At 39.6% G+C, this 21,315-nt stretch overlaps 1 protein-coding gene across 6 annotated transcripts in view; it reads left to right on the top strand.

The window, feature by feature from the left end:
* The window catches only part of ntrk3 (neurotrophic receptor tyrosine kinase 3), a 707,738-nt gene that overhangs the window by 524,652 nt on the left and 161,771 nt on the right, over positions 1-21,315 (top strand). Inside the window, exon 13 of one of the 6 annotated variants that reach the window (XM_008119403.3) lies at positions 17,826-18,440. The exons of the other annotated variants lie outside the window; for them this stretch is intronic. Coding sequence (XP_008117610.1) covers positions 17,826-17,947 — 122 coding nt within the window. The 3' untranslated portion in view covers positions 17,948-18,440. Of the gene's footprint in view, positions 1-17,825; positions 18,441-21,315 lie in introns of those variants that run through there. 6 annotated transcript variants of the gene reach the window in all.

The raw sequence follows: 21,315 nt of genomic DNA, 5'->3' as shown, positions 1-21,315 counted from the left end.
TTAACATTTTTCCAGCTTCACGATTCCGGCCACAGGGGGAGCTGTTGCTTCACCGTCCAGTAGTGGCTGTACTTCCTCATTCCTTTCCTTGTGTTTTGCTGGCAGTTTTATGGTGTTGTAAATTAGCCTCCCGCATAAAGCGTCCCTAAATTTCCCTAATTGACAGGTGCAACTGTCTTTTGGGGCTACATAGGTCAACAGCAAGCCGGGGCTATTAATGGTCGGAGGCTTAACCCGACACGGGCTTTGAACTCATGACCTCTCGGTCAGTAGTGATTTATAGCAGCTGGTTACTAGCCAGCTGCGCCACAGCCCGGCCCCACAATACACAAACCCCCAAATGCATACTAAACATAAAGACAACCATACAACAGACATTCAATACCATCACTACCTCAACAAGTTCTCACCAACACCACCAGACAAGCCACAGCAACGCGTGGCTGGGCACAGCTAGTTAAATATAATAAAAGAGGGCTGGGTCTGGCATTAGCTACTGCCTTTTCTGATATTGTTTGCCAGCACACTGTCATCCAGTGTTCGCTGCCAACTTAATGTTTGTGGGAAAGTGTGTATTATGTGCTCTTAATGCCATTCTTTATCACAACCACCCTTCCAACTGCGAACATGATAGGGTAGTGAAGCTAGCTGTTTATGGTTGGCAAAGAGAATACCATTTGGCACCTGGGTGCCAGTTTGTCCAGGTGCCTGTGATTAGTGTAATCATATTGTGCTCAGTAATTCTCCAATTAGGAATATCTCTTTGTGAAACTCCTCTTGTTACAGTATCTGGCCATTTCGAAGACTCCTGCTTCAAAGCGATCACCTTAATTGAAAGTGATAAGAAACAGTCAATAGCACCAAGCTGAGCCACACATGGAGATTCTTTGCACAGTTTGCTTCGTTTCTTGCATTCTTACTGTTTTATGCATTTACCTCTAGGTAGTACTTCAGCTACTTTTACACTTCACCCAGAGTAGTATTGTTGTTTTTCCTCTAGTTTGTTTTAAAAACATTACTATATTCATTTCGCTTCCCGTGAGTCTTGAGCAGGGGTCCCCAAACTTTTTAAACAGGGGGCCAGTTCACGATCCTTCGAACCGTTGGAGGACCGGACTATAGTTGGCCACCGAACAATAATAATAATTAACAACAACAACAACAACAATAAAAAAGAGGGTTGGAAGAGACCCTTTGGGCCATTGAGTCCAATGCCCTTCTGCCTTTGTGCATCGAAAGCACAAGCAAAGCACCCCTGACAGATGGCCAGCCAGACTCAATGTTAATAATAATAATAATAATAATAATAATAATAATAATAATAATAATAATAAAGAGGGTTGGAAGAGACCCTTTGGGCCATTGAGTCCAATCCCCTTCTGCCTTTGTGCGCTGAAAGCACAAGCAAAGCACCCCTGACAGATGGCCACCCAGCCTCAATGTTAATAATAATAATAGTAGTAGTAGTAGTAGTAGTAGTAGTAATAAAGAGAGTTGGAAGAGACCCCTTGGGCCATTTAGTCCAACCCCCTTCTGCCTCTGTGCACCAAAAGCACAAGCAAAGCATCCCTGACAGATGGCCACCCAGCCCCAATGTTAATAATAATAATAATAATAATAATAATAATAATAATAATAATAAGAGTTGGAATAGACTCATTGGTCATTTAGTCCAACCCCCTTCTGCCTCTGTGCACCAAAAGCACAAGCAAAGCACCCCTGACAGATGGCCACCCAGCCTCAATGTTAATAATAATAATAGTAGTAGTAGTAGTAGTAGTAGTAATAAAGAGAGTTGGAAGAGACCCCTTGGGCCATTTAGTCCAACCCCCTTCTGCCTCTGTGCACCAAAAGCACAAGCAAAGCATCCCTGACAGATGGCCACCCAGCCCCAATGTTAATAATAATAATAATAATAATAATAATAATAATAATAATAATAATAATAATAATAATAAGAGTTGGAATAGACTCATTGGTCATTTAGTCCAACCCCCTTCTGCCTCTGTGCACCAAAAGCACAAGCAAAGCATCCCTGACAGATGGCCACCCAGCCCCAATGTTAATAATAATAATAATAATAATAATAATAATAATAATAATAATAATAATAATAATAATAATAATACAGGGTTTTGGAACACAATACTCCTGACCTCACAATTGTGTTAAAAAACAAAGTATGGATTGCTGATGTTGCAATACCAGGTGACAGCAAGACTGAGGAGAAACAACTGGAAAAGCTGACACAATATGAGGATTTAAAGATCGAATTACAAAGACTCTGGCACAAGCCAGTCAAGGTGGTCCCAGTGGTGATCGGCACACTGGGTGCAGTGCCTAAAGACCTTGGCCTGCACTTAAACACAATCGGCACTGACAAAATCCCCACCTGGCAGCTGCAGAAGGCCACCTTACTGGGACCTGCACGTATTATTCTCAGGTCACTTGGGAAGTGTCCGGAATATGATCCAGTACAACAGCCAGCAGAGTGTCTGCTGTGGACTCATCTTGTTGTGTTTCAAATAATGATAATGATAATAATAATAATGCCCTTGGGTCATTTAGCCCAACCCCCTTCTGCCCTTGTGCCATGGGGGCCGGATAAATGGCTTCGATGGGCCGCATCCGGCCCCCGGGCCTTAGTTTGGGGACCCCTGGTCTTGAGCATCTTTGAAAGAAGTCTTGTATATTCAAGGGGATGTTCGTTGTTCATGTGGATCCGTGGTTCCCAAACGTATTTGGCCTACTGACCCCTTTCCAGAAAAAATATTACTCAGTGCCCCTCTGGAAAGGTGGGCGTGGCTTAGAGGGGTGGGCGTGGCTCCTGCTTAAGAGGGCGGGGCTGAGCCTCTCCCCTAGTCCAAGATGCAAGGCTGGGAGGGAAAGGTGGGCGGGGCCACAAATGGGTGGCCAGGACTGGGATGGGCGGAGTTATGAGCTGTGAGGCAGGGCTGAGCTTCCATCCCAGGACACAGGGGGCGGGGCTAGAGGAGGGGGCGGGGCCTCTTCCCAAGTGCCTGACGGGGCTGAACCTCTAAACCCCGCCCCCGTGTCCTAACAAGCGCCTAACAGATTCATTATTCATGACTACATTGAAACTACAATAGAGAGAAATCAGTGTGGAAATTGCAAGAGGTACCATAGATTGTTGTACATGGAAATAATGGTAGTAAATAGTTTTTGATTTATTAAATACAGTTATATATTACAACTAGCTGTGCCTGGCCACGCGTTGCTGTGGCGAAGTATGGTGGTATGGGAAAGTATTGAGGAATTGGTGGTAGTTAAGGTAAAGGGTAAAGGTTTTCTCCTGACATTAAGTCCAGTTGTGTCCGAATGCACACTGAAGTGGATTATATGGCAGTGTGGAGTCAAAATAATCCAGTTCAAAGCAGATAATATAAGATTATAAATAGGTTATATAGCTGTGTGGAAGGGCCTTGAGTCTACACTGCCATATAATCCAGTTCAAATTAGATAATCTGTGGAAGAGGCCTAAGTGAGGCCTAACTCTGCCTGTCCCCTGGGCTGAGTGGGTTGCTGGGAGACCAAGTGGGCAGAGCTTAGCCTTCTAACTGGCAGCAATTGGATAAAAACAATTATTCCTCTCCCTCTAATTAGGACTTTATTTTTCTTTTCTTTTTGTTGTATGAACGTAGAGGCATGGATGAGGGGTTGTGCTGCCAAGTTTAGTGTTTATGGGATGTGTAGTTTTGTAGTTTTGTCCTAGGCCGAAATTTCAGTACCCTTTTATATATATAGATTATATATTTTTGTTATTTAAACTATACATATTGTGAAATTATGGTTTTTTTCTCGGACACACCACCCAAGTCATGCTAGGTTTTTTGGTGAATTTTGACACACCAAGTGCAAAAGGTTGCCCATCATTGATTTATTTATCCTAAATTGCTAAATGCTTCCCACCCACCCCTTTGCTATGTTTTCTTAACACAGGGCAGTGAAAGGGGAAATGCTGGGAGAGATATTGGATCTATGCTCCTTCCAGTCTATTTGGCTGCTATATTTATTACTTTGGATCAGCTCCATCCATAAAAGGGTTCCAGAGCAAACAAACATATGATCCAAGCTAATACAGAAATGTATCATATTTAACACAGAAATGGCGGGGTTCAAATAGATCCAGGAAAGGTCTCTTGCCAGGCCCTCCATGATTCCATCACAGAACTCTCCGTGGTCCAATGTCCTTAATGCAGAAATCTCAGAGAAATTCCTTGCGTTCCCTCCCATATTCTTTTAGTCTGTCCCCTTCCTACGTATTCAAAGAAGCGATGGATCTTCATCGCATGTGCATAGCCTAAGGATTTAATTTATCACTATCTTTCTTCTGAAAGGAAGCAACAAATAATTTCAGCATTTTCTTTCTGACGGTGAGAAATACTTTGAAAATCACTTGGGTCTTAAAGAATAGTCATAAATCTGCACAAAAAAATTGTATGTGGTTTTGCACAGGAAACTGTTTTTGCACAAGAAGCATGCTTTTCTGCCCAAAATGACACTTCTGTGTAGAAAACATTTTTTTTGTAGATACGTTATTTTGCGTGCAAAATGACGTACAGATTTTGCACAGAATAAGTGCAATGAGAATCCTTACATTTACGACTTATTCTGTGCAAACTCTGTACGTCATTTTGCACAGAATAAGTGCACTGAGAATCCTTACATTTATGACTTATTCCTTGCAAAATCTGTACGTAATTTTGCACAGAATAAGTGCAATGAGAATCCTTACATTTACGACTTATTCTGTGCAAAATCTGTACATCATTTTGCACAGAATAAGTGCAACGAGAATCCTTACATTTACGACTTATTCTGTGCAAAATCTGTACATCATTTTGCACAGAATAAGTGCAACGAGAATCCTTACATTTACGACTTATTCTGTGCAAAATCTGTACGTCATTTTGCACAGAATAAGTGCGGTGAGAATCCATACATTTACGACTTATTCCGTGCAAAATCAGTACGTCATTTTGCACAGAATAAGTGCGGTGAGAATCCATACATTTACGACTTATTCTGTGCAAAATCTGTACGTCATTTTGCACAGAATAAGTGCGGTGAGAATCCATACATTTACGACTTATTCCGTGCAAAATCTGTACGTCATTTTGCACAGAATAAGTGCAATGAGAATCCTTACATTTACGACTTACTCTGTGCAAAATCTGTACGTCATTTTGCACAGAATAAGTGCAACGAGAATCCTTACATTTACGACTTATTCTGTGCAAAATGACGTACAGATTTTGCACAGAATAAGTCATAAATATAAGGATTCCCATCGATCCAGGATTCATTGTGTCAGAAAAACACATGTTTTGAGATAATTCTTTGAATTCTTTGAAAATATTCCAATATTCTTACAATCCTTATTCTGGGTTGAATCTCTAGAAGACTGTGAATGTAAATTATAAGTAAGTGAGTTGGTTTTACTTTCCAAAGTTTACATATTTCATCATAAAGTTTGCAGAAAAAAATAAAATTTGAAATAAATACAGTAGTCTCACTTATCCAAGCTAAACAGGCCGGCAGAAGCTTGGATAAGCGAATATGTTGGATAATAAGGAGGGATTAAGGAAAAGCCTATTAAACATCAAATTAGGTTATGTTTTTACAAATTAAGCAACAAAACATCATGTTATACAACAAATTTGACAGAAAAAGTACTTTAATGCACAGTAATGTTACGTTGTAATTACTGTATTTACGAATTTAGCACCAAAATATCACGATAAATTGAAAACATTGACTACAAAAATGGCTTGGATAATCCAGAGGCTTGGATAAGCGAGGCTTGGATAAGTGAGACTCTACTGTATATATATTTTTAAACCGATATAGACAAATATGCCTATCCGGGCTGAGATCTGAGAACATTAAGCTCTTTGAAATAAGTCTTTGAATCATTGTTTGCATTCATTTATACATGTAGTGTTGACTTATGGTTGCCACCTCTTTTCTCTGGCAGGTTTCTGATCTTTCACCGCTACATGCTTGGCAGGTGTAGCAGGATTGGCTCCATACTGGGAATAATTGTAATCTTCCATATTGCAGGGATGTTTAGCATGCCTCATTAAGGCCTGCAAAAGAACATATGGATAGAAGACTCTTAGTTTGTTTTTCCAATTAGATGGAAGAAGCTACAGAGTCAAGAACCACATGTCTCCTTGTTATTAATTGCCATCAAGCTGGCCTCAGTTTATAGCAATATTCAAGACGAAATGTTACTAAGAGCTTTGGCAAAGGCTTGCAAATGCAGAGCCATAGCTTCCTTGAGTGAATCCATCTACCGGTAGTGTAGTCTTCCTTTTCTTCCTATTGCCTGTGATTTCTTTTCTGAAGAGACATGTGGTTTCAGGATATGTCCAAAGCATGATAGCCTTTGTTTTATTCATTTTGGTTTCTGTTAAGGTCTGATTTGCCCTTAGATGCATTTTTTTTGGGGTATCCATAGAACTTTCATCCAGCATCACATTGTCAAATTAGCTTATTTTTTTTCTCTTAGTTTTCTTCACTGTCCACTTTCCCCAACTATAATTATTTATTTACAATAATAATAATAATAATAATAATAATAATAATAATAATAATAATAATAATATAATTGTTTGACCAGTCATATGACCATTTCAAAGTGCAGCATAAATAAAAACAAGGCAAAAAGGATGGGAGGATAGGCAGCTGACCATTTGTTTGCCGACAACATCTTATTTTCCTGATTCTTCTTTCAGGAAATGTTCTCTTTTCTTGATAGCTTTCAGGATAAAAAGGCTGACTCTGATTATGGTGGATCTTTCTTGTCCTTGCAAGAGGACTGTCAGAAGATCATTTTTGTTGGGGGACCTAAAATTAGATAGTAATGGATGTAAATAACTGTGTCGAAGTTTGGCATATGCTGGGCAGTCAATCAAAAAATGTTTGATATCTTCCATTATTTGTTCTCCCCAGACACAAAATCTCTCATTTCTTGGGATGTTACAGTAGCGACCAGTTTGCATCATAATACCGAGTTGTTCAAACCTGGCCCTGGTCTATATTCTTCTTAAGGGTAAGGGAACTGGAATAGTCAGATAGTGTTCTGAATTTATATTCATTTTGTGGGAGGCTAAAAACTTTGTGGCAGAAGACCTACCTATACTTGCTAGGTCCAATTGAGCATAGATATCATGAATCGTTGCATGAGCACTTGTTTTGCCGTAGGTCCTAGATCATTCAGAAATTGCAAAGGAAGGCCAATTTTAGCCATCTCAATGTTTAAGGCCACTACCCATGATGACTTGTGGGCATGTGGTCTTGATCCTCTAAACGTAGGCGAGGAAATCTACTGGAATTCATCCGATTTACCTTTGACCAGTAATTGAATTGTCTCATTAAAATTTGAGCTTTTACTGGGAGCATTCCTAGCTCTGCCCTTACTGCAGCCATCAGCGTTGTTCTGGAAAGTCCCAGGAGAATGCGAAGCTGCTTAACTTTTTTTTTTATATAATATCTTTATTAGAGATTTTATATATTGAAAATAAAGAAAAAAATATATCTTAGTAAGAAAATAATATTTTCACATTGTTATTATTAGAAAGTAGGAAAAAAGAGTAAAAAAGAGAGGAAACAGGAAAAAAAATTAATAAAAATAAAGAATAAAGTAGAAGATAAAAATAAAAATAGTAATATTATAAAAAAAATTGTTGACTTCCATCTTCCTATAACTGCTTCTGAAAAGATTCTGAAAGTCAGTCAAATCCATATCCCCTTCGTCCTCATCATATTCTAAGATTGTATTTATTCAGCAGATAGGATTAAATTTCATTTGTTTTAAATAGCCCAACCTTTACCAGGTCCCAGTTAGTTTCTTTCTTAGGCAGACCTTGACTTGGAGATAACCAGTAAGTGAGCCTATCCATGTTCATCACGTCCATGACTTTAATCAGCCATTCCTCCTTATTTGGGATCTCTTTTTGTCTCCACCGCCTGGCATATGTTATTCTCGCCGCAATAACCAGATAGTTGAACAAAATCTCTTTGTCTTTGTCATAGTCTATATCTAACATTCCGAGTAGAAAGTACTCAGGTTCTCTTCTGATTTTTATCTTCAGAATTGATTGTATGGCTTCATTTACCTCTTTCCAATATTGTTGGGCTTTTGGACAAGTCCACCATAAGTGAAAAAACGTGCCCGTTTGATGAAGCTGCTTAACTTTGAAGGCTTCGATCTTGGCCAAATTGGTGTGCCCCCAAATTTCGGCCCCAAATATGAGTGTTGGCATTTATTTATTTACAGTATTTATATCCTGCCCTTCTCACCCTGAAGGGAACTCAGGGCAGCTTACAGAACACACGTACAGCAAACATTCAATGCCGATTATAAAATTAACAAGGACAGACAACACAAACAGAGGTAAAGGCAGTTTTCTTATCTTATTTCCAGCATCTTGGAGGTTGTGCTCGTCTCCGGCCACGGAGGATGCTGTTACACCATCTTCCATGCCGAGAAGCTTCCCTCTGATCGATGTTTTTCAGGGCACCTTTTATTATCTCCCCGCTAAAAGCGGTACCTATTTGTCTGCTAGCATTTCTGCTTTTGAGCTGCTAGGTGTGCAGGTGAGCTGGGGCTGACGGCGGTGCTCACCCCGATCCGGGCTTGAACTGTCGATCTTTTGATCGGCATGATTTTTCTTCAGCACAGTGGTTAGCCTGCTGTGCTATACAAATCAAAAATGTGGATAAGTCTGACTTTGATCTTTGCATTTAAGAATCTTGTCTTCTTCATAGTCTTCTAAGCCCCAGCTATATTCTTACTTTTTCACTACCTTTTATTGTATAGATATTTCCTCACTACATCTTTATTCAAATACATACCCATTTTGGTTTATGGTTGAACCAAGCTTTAGGAAATGTAAACTATTTTTATATTTTTAGTATCCACTTTAAAGTTGTGTTCATTTTTTTAATATGTTTTCATTTTCCTTTATGTTCTCCCATAATGCTACCAAGACTGTCATTTTCTTGTAATCACATAGCGTCTCTTTAAATTGTTGGTGATTCTGTCCCCAGTTTTTATGCTGCCACTCCATAATCTAATCTTTTTTTACACACAATATCTTCTGTGTAACACTTTGGGTTATAAAATGCCACCTGCTCTGACCCCTGTTGCCTGCAGGCAAACTTTCTATTTCTCCAAACTCTTTTCTGAGTATAATTGATCCATCTGGCCAATCAGATGTTTTTGGTACACTTATTGTTTTCAGAACAGTCCATACTTTTTGTGATCTGGACACCCAAAAGTTTTGCTAAGCTGTATAAAGCAGAAGCTGATATTCTTCTGAAATTATTTGGAGTGCTCTGTTAGCCAAGATTTGATTTCAGTATGTTCCCTAGTGTCTCTTTCTCTTCTGAATCCAGCTTGGAAATCTGGTATTTATTCCTCTATGTCAGGGGTCCTCAAACCTTTTAAGCCGAGGGCCGGTCCACAATCCTTCAGACTGTTGAGGGGCCGGATTGTCATTTGAAAAAAAATACAAACAAATTCCGATGCACACTGCATATGTCTTATCTGTAGTGCAAAAACAACAACAAGAACAAGAACAAGAACAAGAACAATGAAAGAACAATACAATATTAAAAAATAAAAACAATTTTAACCAACATACATTTATCAGGATTTCAATGGGAAGTGTGGTCCTGCTTCTGGCCAATGAGATAGTCAAGTTAATTAGGGTTGTTGTTGTTGTTGTTGTTGTTGTGTGCCTTCAAGTCATTTCAGACTTTGGGCGAGCCTAAGTCTAACATTTATTTATTATTTATTTATTGCATTTATTTACTACATTTGTATCACACCCTTCTCACCCCGAAGGGGACTCAGAGCAGCTGTATGTACATACAATATATTATATTATTAGCATAGCATAATATTAGCATTATATATTACTATGTTGAACTATACCACTATACTGTAATATTATATGTAATATACAATATATAATTAATATTATTATATGGTATTATTATTAGTGTTATATTGTATTACATTATAATATTATTATCAATATTATATGTATATACAATATATTATAAAACTGAGGGCGGGGGCCAGGTAAATGACCTTGGAGGGCCGCATCTGGCCCCCGGGCCTTAGTTTGGGGACCCCTGCTCTATGTTGTCGCACCTCAGGTTAGCTTCACCTTGCTAATTACACCAGGCTGCACACAGGTTGAAGTCTTTTGTAGTTTATCAGGAAATCGGAAATAAATAGTTCTTAAAAAGCAAAAGTAAAGTTCTGAAAGATTGTTGCAAAACGAGGCTATAAAGAATAATCCAAGAAAAAATTAGGCATAAAACAAGGTTCCATTAATGCATGACAAAGTCCCATAAACATGAACACACAAAGGCTACAAGATAATCCAGGAAAGCAAGCGCTTGCTTCTTGACTCGAACGAGAAATTGCTTTGACAAAGGTTTCTCTCTCAGCACACTCTTTTAATACCCTTTGCATAGCATGAATGCATTTCTTTGGCCTCTGACCTCCCTCTTGTTTGCTATTCTGCGAACCCTGAATTTCAAATGCCCAGCTCGATCTAAAGATTCTGTTTTGTCAAGGCCAGACAGCTCGCTAGTGTTAGCGTCTGTCTGTATGCTATCAGACTGGAAGCTGTCCTCCCTTCCTGAGTCAATTTGCACCTGGCTAGCTTCAGTATCATCAACACCATTCCCTGCCTGGGAAAGCCTCCCTGTTCCTCATCTTCCACAGCAGGAACACTCTGAACCTGAATCCCGTCATCTTGAACCTGAATCCCATCATCCCCATCAGAGTCACTCTGAGGATCCAGCTGAGTTACAACATACAGTAGAGTCTCACTTATTCAACATAAATGGGTCGGCAGAACGTTGGATATGCGAATATGTTGGACAATAAGGAGAGATTAAGGAGAAGCCCATTAAACATCAAATTAGGTTATGATTTTACAAATTAAGCACCAAGACATCATGCTATACAACAAATTTGGCAGAAAAAGTAATTCAATAGGCAGTAATGTTATGTTGTAATTACTGGATTTACGAATTTAGCACCAAAATATCACGATGTATTGAAAACATTGACTACAAAAATGAGTTGGATAATCCAGAATGTTGGATAAGCGAGACTCCACTGTATGTAGTAAAAATATTTTCTATAAAATCTTTCCTTTTATGGTAGTCCATTGCAATAGTTCAAAAGCTACTAGAACACTTAGTGTCCCCTTTCTTCGAGAACTTCCAATCTGTGAGCCATGATCTTGTTTTCTGTTGCCCTGGAGACTAAGACGCAATGGAACCACGACAGTAAATGAGATTCCATCTGAACCTGAGGAAGAACTTCCTCACTGTGAGAAGAGCTGTTCAGGAGTGGAACTCTCTCTCTGCCCTGGAAGGAGTGTGGTGTTGGGTTGTTGTGAGTCTTCCGGACTGTATGGTCATATTCTAGAAGCGTGACATTTCACCTACATCTATGGCAGACATCCTCAGAGGTTGAGGTCATCAGACTCCCCAACCTCTGAAGATGCCTGCCATAGATGTGGGCGAGACGTCCAGAGAAAATGCTTCTAGAACATGGATATACAGCCCAGAAGACTTACAACAACCCAGTGATTTTGTCCGAAAGTCCTTTGACAATACAGTGCGGTGGTGGCTCCTTCTTTGGAGGTTTTTATACAGAGGCTGGATGGCCATCTATCGGGGGTGCTTTGAATGTGATTTCCCTGCTTCTTGGCAGAATGGGGTTGGACTGGATGGCCCACCAGGTCTCTTCCAACTCTAGAATTCTATGACTCTATGATTCTATCTTGCCATCCAATTTTTCAGTCTGATTTTTTAATTAGAAATTGAGTGGATTCCATATTTATAGCTTAAGACAACTGCTTGCATGACAAAAGGCCCTTGGGGGCCTTTTTCGCTCCATTTTCTAAAATCGTGGGGTCTTCTTCATCACAAAGTTAACCCATAAAGGAACCCATCTTCTTTTCTTCTCGTATATATGATTTCTTAGTATATTTTTGCATCATGTTTTTTATTTTATCTTGTTCATATAATTGATTATATTGCTTGTTATATATATTTAAATTTTTCTTGGATTTCTCAAATTTTCTCAAAAGAGATTTCTCGATTAGCCATTTTTTAAAGTCTTTTCCCCGATTAGTGCTTTTTGTCCTGGAACACAGATTGTGAACAGTTGCATTCAGGAATCTGTTTATATTAGCTTTTCTGTTTCCTGTCACTTGTCCTTAATTTTTTAATGAGATTAATCTTTCATCACTGAAACTTTTTACTTTTGGTTACAGTCTGCTTTTTTTTTTTTTTTTTTTACATTCTCCCCTAATAAGGTCTCTCTGGCTTTGGTCTAATATTTTTCAGGTTCTCTGACAATTAGCCTAAGTGGCACAAGTAGCACAAAGTAGCAATAACTAGCACAAAGGGGCCACGGTGGCGCAGCGGGTTAAACCGCTAAGCTGCAGAACTTGCTGATCAGAAGGTCAGCAGTTTGAATCCACGAACGTTGTTAGCCCCAGCTTCTGCCAACCTACCTGTTCAAAAACATGCAAATGTGAGTAGATTAATAGGTATTGCTTTGGCAGGAAGGTAATGGCACTCCATGCAGTCATGCCCATGGCCACATAGCCTTGGAGGTGTCTATGGACAACGCCGGCTCTTTGGCTTAGAAATGGAGATGAGCACCAACTCCCAGAGTGTGAGTAGATCAATAGGTACTGCTCTGGCGGGAAGGTAACGGCGCTCCATGCAGTCATGCCAATGGCCACATGAGCTTGGAGGTGTCTACGGACAATGCCGGCTCTTTGGCTTAGAAATGGAGATGAGCACCAACCCCCAGAGTCAGACATGACTGGACTTAACGTCCCTAGACTCATATAATCCTGTTCAAAACAGATAATTTGGGATCAAATCCTGGGATAGTCGGACACGACTAGACTTAATGTCAAGGGAAAATCTTTATTTTTAGCACAAATCTATTCACTTTTAAAGGGATTGCTTTTATATATGGAGTAACGTTTGAATTTAGGAGTTTCTGATTTGTGGAACAATTTACTCCTAGCCTTGTTTTTGGAGAGAAAAAGAGCTTCTCCATCTTCTGCTTGAAATCATGTGGTTTGTTTGATTTCTGTATTCACCATCCAATAATGTCCACATTTAAATATCAATTTACTTGCATGAAGTATATGTTGGCAAGGAAAAAAAACTGTTGTCCTTAGAGTACATCTTGCACTGTTCCCTGCCAGAGTGCCTTCTGACTTGGGAATCCCATCTTTTGCTCCTATTATTTGTTTCATTTTGTTTCATCACGTGGTTTTCATAGTAAAAGACATTCGGAAGTGGTTTACCAAGAAAAATTGGAATCAGGGTGGGACTATGTCTAGTAAAGGTAAAGGCTTCCCCTGACATTAAGTCCAGTCGTGTCCGACTCTGGGGGTTGGTGCTCATCTCCATTTCTAATCCGAAGAGCCTGCATTGTCCATAGACACCTCCAAGGTCATGTGGTCGGTATGACTGCATGGAGTGCCGTTACCTTCCCGCCGGAGCAGTATCTATTGATCTACTCACATTTGCATGTTTTCGAACTGCTAGGTTGGCAGGAGCTGGGGCTAACAGTGGGTGCTCGTTCCACTCCCCGGATTCGAACCTGTGACCTTTTGGTCTGCAAGTTCTGCAAGTTCAGCAGCTCAGCACTTTAACACATTGGGACTATGTCTATAGGGGGTTAATTATTCCTTTTGTTGCTGATTAAAATGGAGTATGGATAATATTACATTATAATGGTATAGTACAATATGGTAATATATAATGCTAATATTGTGCTATGCTAATAATATAATAGGAGCCTCCGGTGGCTCAGTGTGTTAAAGCGCTGAGCTGCTGAACTTGCAGACCGAAAGATCCCAGGTTCAAATCCCGGGAGCGGAGTGAGCGCCCGCTGTTAGCCCCAGCTCCTGCCAACCTAGCCGTTCGAAAACATGCAAATGTGAGTAGATCAATAGGTACCGCTCCGGCAGGAAGGTAAGGGCGCTCCATGCAGTCATGCCAGTGGACACATGACCTTGGAGGTGTCTATGGACAACGCCGGCTCTTCGGCTTAGAAATAGAGATGAGCACCACCCCCAGAGTCGGACACGACTGGACTTAATGTCAGGGGAAACCTTTACGTTTACCTTTTAAAATAATATAATATATTGTATGTACAGTAGAGTCTCACTTATCCAACGTTCTGGATTATCCAACTCATTTTTGTAGTCAATGTTTTCAATACATCGTGATATTTTTGTGCTAAATTAGTAAATACAGTAATTACTACATAGCATTACTGTGTATTGAACTATTTTTTTCTGTCAAATTTATTGTATAACATGATGTTTTGGTGCTTAATTTGTAAAATCATAACCTAATTTAATGTTTGATAGGCTTGTCCTTAATCTCTCCTTATTATCCAACATATTCGCTTATCCAACGTTCTGCCAGCCCATTTATGTTGGATAAGCAAGACTCTACTGTACATGTAACTTGTAAGCCGCTCTGAGTCCCCTTTGGGGTGAAAAGGGCGGGGTAGAAATGATAGAAATAAATAAACAAATAAATTATATATAATGCTAATATTGTGCTATGCTAATAATATAATATATTGTATGTACATGTAACTTGTAGGCCACTCTGAGTCCCCTTTGGGGTGAGAAGGGCGGGGTAGAAATGATAGAAATAAATAAAGAAATAAATTATATATAATGCTAATATTGTGCTATGCTAATAATCTATATATATAAAAGAGTGATGGCATCACGGCGACCCACAAAACAACAAAACTACAGGCCCCCCAACCTCGAAACTTGACAACACAACCCCTCATCCAGGCCTCTAGGTTGATACAACAAAAAGAAAAGAAAAATAAAGTCCTAATTAGGAGAGGAATAATTGCTTTTATCCAATTGCTGCCAGTTAGAAGGCTAAGCTCCTCCAACTTGGTCTCCTAGCAACCCAATAAAAGATAATAAAAAACACTAAAAATAATTAAAAACACTAAAAAATTAATACAATAAAATACTATAATAACAGAAAATATCTAAAAATAATACAAGAAAATAATAAAATATAATAAATAAAAATATAACTTACAATAAAAATAATTTAAAAATACAAATAACGTCAAATAAAAATTACACAACAATTTTTAGCCAATACCACCACCACTTTGCCACAGCAACGCGTGGCCGGGCACAGCTAGTATAATATATTGTATGTACATGTAACTTGTAAGCCGCTCTGAGTCCCCTTTGGGGTGAGAAGGGCGGGATACCAAGGTTGTAAATATATATATCTATATATATAAAAGAGTGATGGCATCACGGCAGCAGACAAAACAACAAAAGTAAACACCCCACAACCTTGAAAATTGACAGCACAACCCCTCATCCATGCCTCTAGGTTGATACACCAAAAAGAAAAGAAAAATGAAGTCCTAATTAGAGGGAGAGGAATAATTGTTTTTATTCAATTGCTGCCAGTTAGAAGGCTAAGCTCCGCTCACTTGGTCTTCTAAGCAACCCACTCAGCCCAGGGGACCCTTTACCTTAACTACCACCAATTCCTCAATACTTTATTTCCCATACCACCATACTTCGCCACAGCAACGCGTGGCCGGGCACAGCTGGTAAATAAATAAAATAATTGAGAAGCCAGAAACGAAGAGAAATAGGTCAGGTGGGAAAAGAAGAAAAATGGGAGACGAGGAGGAGAAGGATGTAGTAGGATTGGTGAGAAGATTGGCAGTTGGAATGAAAAGGGTAGTGAACATAGTCTTCTCTCTAACAAACAGCATGATTTCACCTGTCCATCCTGTTTCCTCATCTCCAGCCACTATGTTATCATGGTTTAGATACTAACACGATGTCTAGCCTCGGGCCGCTCTGAGCCTTTTGTCTTCATCAGCAAAGCCTTCACTTATTCATGCTTCTCCTCTGCTTCAGATGACAAGAAATCCCACCTGTCAACAATGTGCGAAGAGATGCTCTGCCTTGCACAACATGCTTGCTCATTTTCTAAGTCCAGTTTTCATTATGGTTTGGGTAGCTTTGAGCCTTCCTTGTTTCAGATACGGTACCGAAATTTTCTTTCCCTCTGGTGAAAATCATAAACAATCAGACCAGTTTAAGGAGCTTTTGAGCATCGAAAGCCACATTAGGCATGATGTGGGGAGATCCATCAACAAATCAACGTGGTTATGAGTGGAATATTTTCAGATCAGCACCACCATATTGGTCCTCATTTGGTTGGTTCTCCTTTGAGCCTTCCTCTCTAAAATTCATTTTAGAAAAAAGGATGAGATTTGATCATGGATTCCCAACATCTTGTCTAGTTGCAACTCCTGGGCATCAATTAAAACAATGGTATTTTACCACTCCCGCACCCCAAACTCTCAGATGCCCTGCTTGGCATTGTCAGTGTTAAAAGATTGTCAAAAATATAGTGCAATGCATCAGAAGGGCCAGCAATACCAAAGTCTTGATTTTAAAGCATTGCTAGCAATGGGAACCTTATTGTATTGAAGAAAGGGGATACAAATGATAGTTAAAGTCTCAATAGGTCAACATGATGCAGGTAGGCTGCTGAAACTAAGCAGGTCTGAGACCCATTGATGCCTGTGTTGTGTTGCTTTGAGTCTTCTTACAGTAGAGTCTCACTTATCCAACATTCGCTTATCCAACGTTCTGGATTATCCAACGCATTTTTGTAGTCAATGTTTTCAATACATCGTGATATTTTGGTGCTAAATTCGTAAAGACTGTAATTACTGCATAGCATTACTGCATACTTTTTCTGTCAAATTTGTTGTCTAACGTGATGTTTTGGTGCTTAATGTGTAAAATCATAACCTAATTTGATGTTTTCCTTAATCCCTCCTTATTATTCAACATATTCGCTTATCCAACCTTCTGCCGGCCCGTTTATTTATTTTATTTTATTTATTTATTTTTCAAACTTATATGCCGCCACTCCCCTAGGGCTCGGGGCGGCTTACAAGAACCGGCTAAAATCAACAATTCAAAAACATCTTTAAAACATCTTTTAAAAAACATCTTTAAAACATCAATAACAGTTTATGTTGGTTAAGTGAGACTCTACTGTATTTTAAAAATAGGGAAGTTGTATTTATTTAGTTTCTATCTCTTTTTTTAACATTTTAAAAGTGACTATGACATATCCTTCAATGCAACACACTGTTTATAAGCAGGGAAAATAAGAATTCAGAAGGCAGCAAAAATATAACCCTGCTGCAGCAGTTATATACAGTAAAGTCTCACTTATCCAAGCTAAACGGGCCGGCAGAAGCTTGGATAAGCGAATATCTTGGATAATAAGGAGGGATTAAGGAAAAGCCTATTAAACATCAAATTAGGTGATGATTTTACAAATTAAGCACCAAAAATCATGTTATACAACAAATTTGACAGAAAAAGTAGTTCAATACACAGTAATGTTATGCTGTAATTACTGTATTTACGAATTTAGCACCAAAATATCACGATGTATTGAAAACATTGACTGCAAAAATGGCTTGGATAATCCAGAGGCTTGGATAAGCGAGGCTTGGATAAGTGAGACTCTACTGTAGTTTAGTTCTTCTAAAAGAATTATATCTGTGTCACTATCTCATTTCTTTGCTAGTTTGGAAATTTTAATTTGTGGGATTACTTTATTTTTTCCCCCTTTTTCCACTCCCTCTCTTCTTTTTTCCCCCCTCCTTTTGTTCCCTTTCCCTGCTTTAGGTTTCAGAGAAATTATGTTGAATCCAATAACCCTTCCTGGACATTCTAATCCTCTTAACCACCATGGCATTTATGTTGAGGATGTCAGTGTTTATTTCAGCAAAGGACGTCATGGCTTTTAAACAAAAAAACAAAAAACAAAAAAAACACCCATAAACAACAATGCAAAAACAAAAACAAAAAAAGGCGAAAGACAAAAAAAAAGTCAAATTGAAAACCTCCGGGAAAGGTTTTTTTTGTCCTTGCGTGAACTTTATTGGCTGTGCCCTCTGAGAATCACAGGACACAGTGGGAGACGGTGGTCTCTGTACGGATCAAAGCGACCACCTTGTGGGACGGGACCACAATCTGCGCCACGTTGGAAAGACGGAGGGGTTCTCAATATTATTATTATTATTCCTGTCACCAGATCGCAGGGTTGTTCTTCTCCTCTGTGGGCCTCTATGTTCTTTTCCTCCATTTGGTCATGATGTTCCTGCAAGGCACAACAAGAAAAAACAACTGATTTTTTAAAAAAATAAATAAAAGAAAAAACCAAAAGCAAAAAGAGATGGAACCTCAAAGGAGTCATCCTAAAATTGCACTTTGCTTTTTCTAAAAGGAACCCCCCCCCCCTCCCAAAAAAAACAAAAAACAACCAACCCAAGTCCAGCAACTTTACTTGTGGAGTCCTTATGAGATCACAAGATTATATGAAGGCCACCTGCTATCAATCATGCAAAATGCCTCAAAGCAGAAGGAGATGGGGAATAAAGAAGATGCTTTAACAGAGTGAAGATAAGTTGGTAAGAACAAAGGCAGCCCCGCTGCCCCCCACGTATCCTCCACCCTCCATCTGCCTAGTCTCAAGGTGTTCCACCGAAATGATGCTCAAAGCAACCATGAAAAGGTCCGACTACTCTACCCCCATGGAAAAGCTCTCGGTGGCTTTGTTTGAGATACAAAGTGTCCTAGGAGGATTTTCTGTTTGTGTGTGCTCGTGCGTTTTGTGTGTTAGAGCTTCTCTCCAGCTATCTCAGTGTTCCATTTTTGTACACCGGCCTCTTCCCTGCTGCTTGTAAAATGGCTTTATCTGGGGACGGGAGATGTGGGGTGGAGGTGGGGCGCTCCTGGACATCACACCTGGATGGATGAGGAGTGCCTGTCAGTGCTCCGTTGACAGGTCTCGGGCAAAGAGAAAGAACTGTACGTGACACTTCCCACCACAAATTTGGGAACCAAGTCTGTTGCCTTCCTAGCTCCCCTTCCAACTCCACCATCTTCGCTTTGTCACCAAGTTAAATATGTGTTATAATCCAGTCATGCACACTGAATGTTTGGCTCAAGGCGTACAGACCAAGTAAGGGGGTCAGAAAAAAAAAAAGAATTCCATTGCTTATTCTCTGGCATAAACACAAATATTGATTCGAGACTTGGATCAATATTTATATACCTAAATATTTTTTTTTCTTTTCTTTTTCTTCTCATCTCACTTACATCCTGAAATCTCCCCAGTGGTACAGTGTGGGGGAAAGTGCAAACCTTGATCTCCGCTATCAAGAGGTGGTTTGCTTCTGAGGAGGATTTCTAGTCTGGAATGGCCAGAATTAGATAGCACTCTTCTCCCAACCCTGAAGGATTCAAGCCGAGCAGGCTTATGGAAAGATTTACTTGTCCTAACTAAACCAGTGCTTCTCAGGCCAACACATATTCAGGTTTCTGACAAGTAGGAGAAAAATGGGACTCCTTCCCAATCCATCACTCGTGGAGCCATGAACTTCATAAAATGCTCCCCACGTGCTGTATAATTTTGAAAATTGCGTATTTGGATAATTACTTCTTTGGGATGTGGGAAAGTGAAGCCTGAGGTACCAGAACGGAAGAATCTTAACAACAAGTCACTGTGAAGGCATTTTGTCTTTAAGGGTGTCGTTGAAGATCCCAAGAAACTTGAGATAAACTACACGTTTCTGAAGAGGATCTCTTTTAGAGCCATTTGTCATTTTATTTCTTCGTTTTTGAGTGTGCGGAGATAACCAGGAGAACTTGTAGTATCGATGAAAAAATGCATACATAAAAACCAGCGGGACAAAGGACACACTGATTTGCCTCCTTTGCAAGACCAGAAAGGCTGGCACACTTGGAATAAAATAAGAACTGACAACCAAAGCATTTGCCAAAATATAAGTTTGAAAGGTGCTTTGTTAAAACAGAGAATTCTGGGAAGCAAAACATAGGTCTTATCTACCTTGGATGACATACAGCCATTAGTCTTGCTTATTTTTTTTCCAAACCATTTCTAAGATGAATTCAAAGCCAAGTGCCCTGTTGTAGTTTCAACCTAGTTTATAGTTCTCCCCTTTGTGATAACTTTGAGCCACTGTTTTGCATCTGTGGAATCATGTTTGTAATTAAAAACAGAAGCAACTTTGCTCCTATACCCTCACCCTTATATTTTTAGAGCACACAAAAGCGAAGATTTTTGGCCAAGCATTATGGGGATGTTGTGTGTTTTCTGAGCTGTGCGGCCATGCTTCTGGAACATGGTCATACAGCCTGGAAAACACACAACAACCCTGTGATTCCGGCCACGAAAGCCTTCGACAACACATTATAGGGATATCCAATACAGGTTTTTATTACGTAGTGGCTATGCAGAGCCCTTTCACAACTTGCTGTTAGTTACTCTCAGTTGCAAAACCTCTTCAGAAACCATTTGTGCAACCAATATTATATGAGTAGCTGCTTTGCAGAGCTCCTCATGCAAAGCTGAAATCCAGGGCAATTGCACCAGCGAGGTTTTCCACTCCACTTTCGTTAAGTTGGATGTACATGCACCAACACAACAGCCTACATTTATCGTTCCTGTGTAACTCAGTTTTCTGAGTGTGCCTTTTTGATGGGGTGGAATAGACCAAGAATGGTATCTCGTGCAGATATTCTACATGCCGCCTCCTGCAAGGAGACTTGTTTCTACTTTAGCCCTATACATTATATTATATTAGCACATGCAGTCAATACAGAAAGAGCGGTGTGGACTAACCCCACAACACTCCATCCCCGGTTATATCTCCTCACATGGGAAAATCATTTGGAGAGCTTCTCCTATTTGTGGATACTCTTCACTCAGGCCACTTCTGCACTGCCATGTAATCCAGAATATCAAAACAGATAATCCAGGTTATCTGCTTTGCATTGGATTATATGAATATGCACTTCATATAATCAAATCCAAAGCAGATAACCTGGATTTTATATGGCGATGTAGATGGGGCTACAGTAGAAAAATTCTGGTGGGTTAGAATCCCAGGCCCCTTTCACACAATTCACCCTATATCCCCGGATCTGATCCCGGATTGTCTTCTTATCCCAGATTTTCTAGCAGTGTAGACTCGGTGGCGAAGTGTGTTAAAGCTATACAAAATCCCAGAATACTTGTATCTACACAAATACAAAATGGTCTATGCACAAAGAAAATATGTCCAAATAGCATATAATAATAATAACAACA

Source organism: Anolis carolinensis, unplaced genomic scaffold, assembly GCF_035594765.1.
Source record: "Anolis carolinensis isolate JA03-04 unplaced genomic scaffold, rAnoCar3.1.pri scaffold_11, whole genome shotgun sequence".
In the NCBI taxonomy this organism is placed as follows: Eukaryota; Metazoa; Chordata; class Lepidosauria; order Squamata; family Dactyloidae; genus Anolis; species Anolis carolinensis.
The sequence above is the reverse complement of the archived record's forward strand: the minus strand, read 5'-3'. Positions and strand labels throughout refer to the sequence as shown.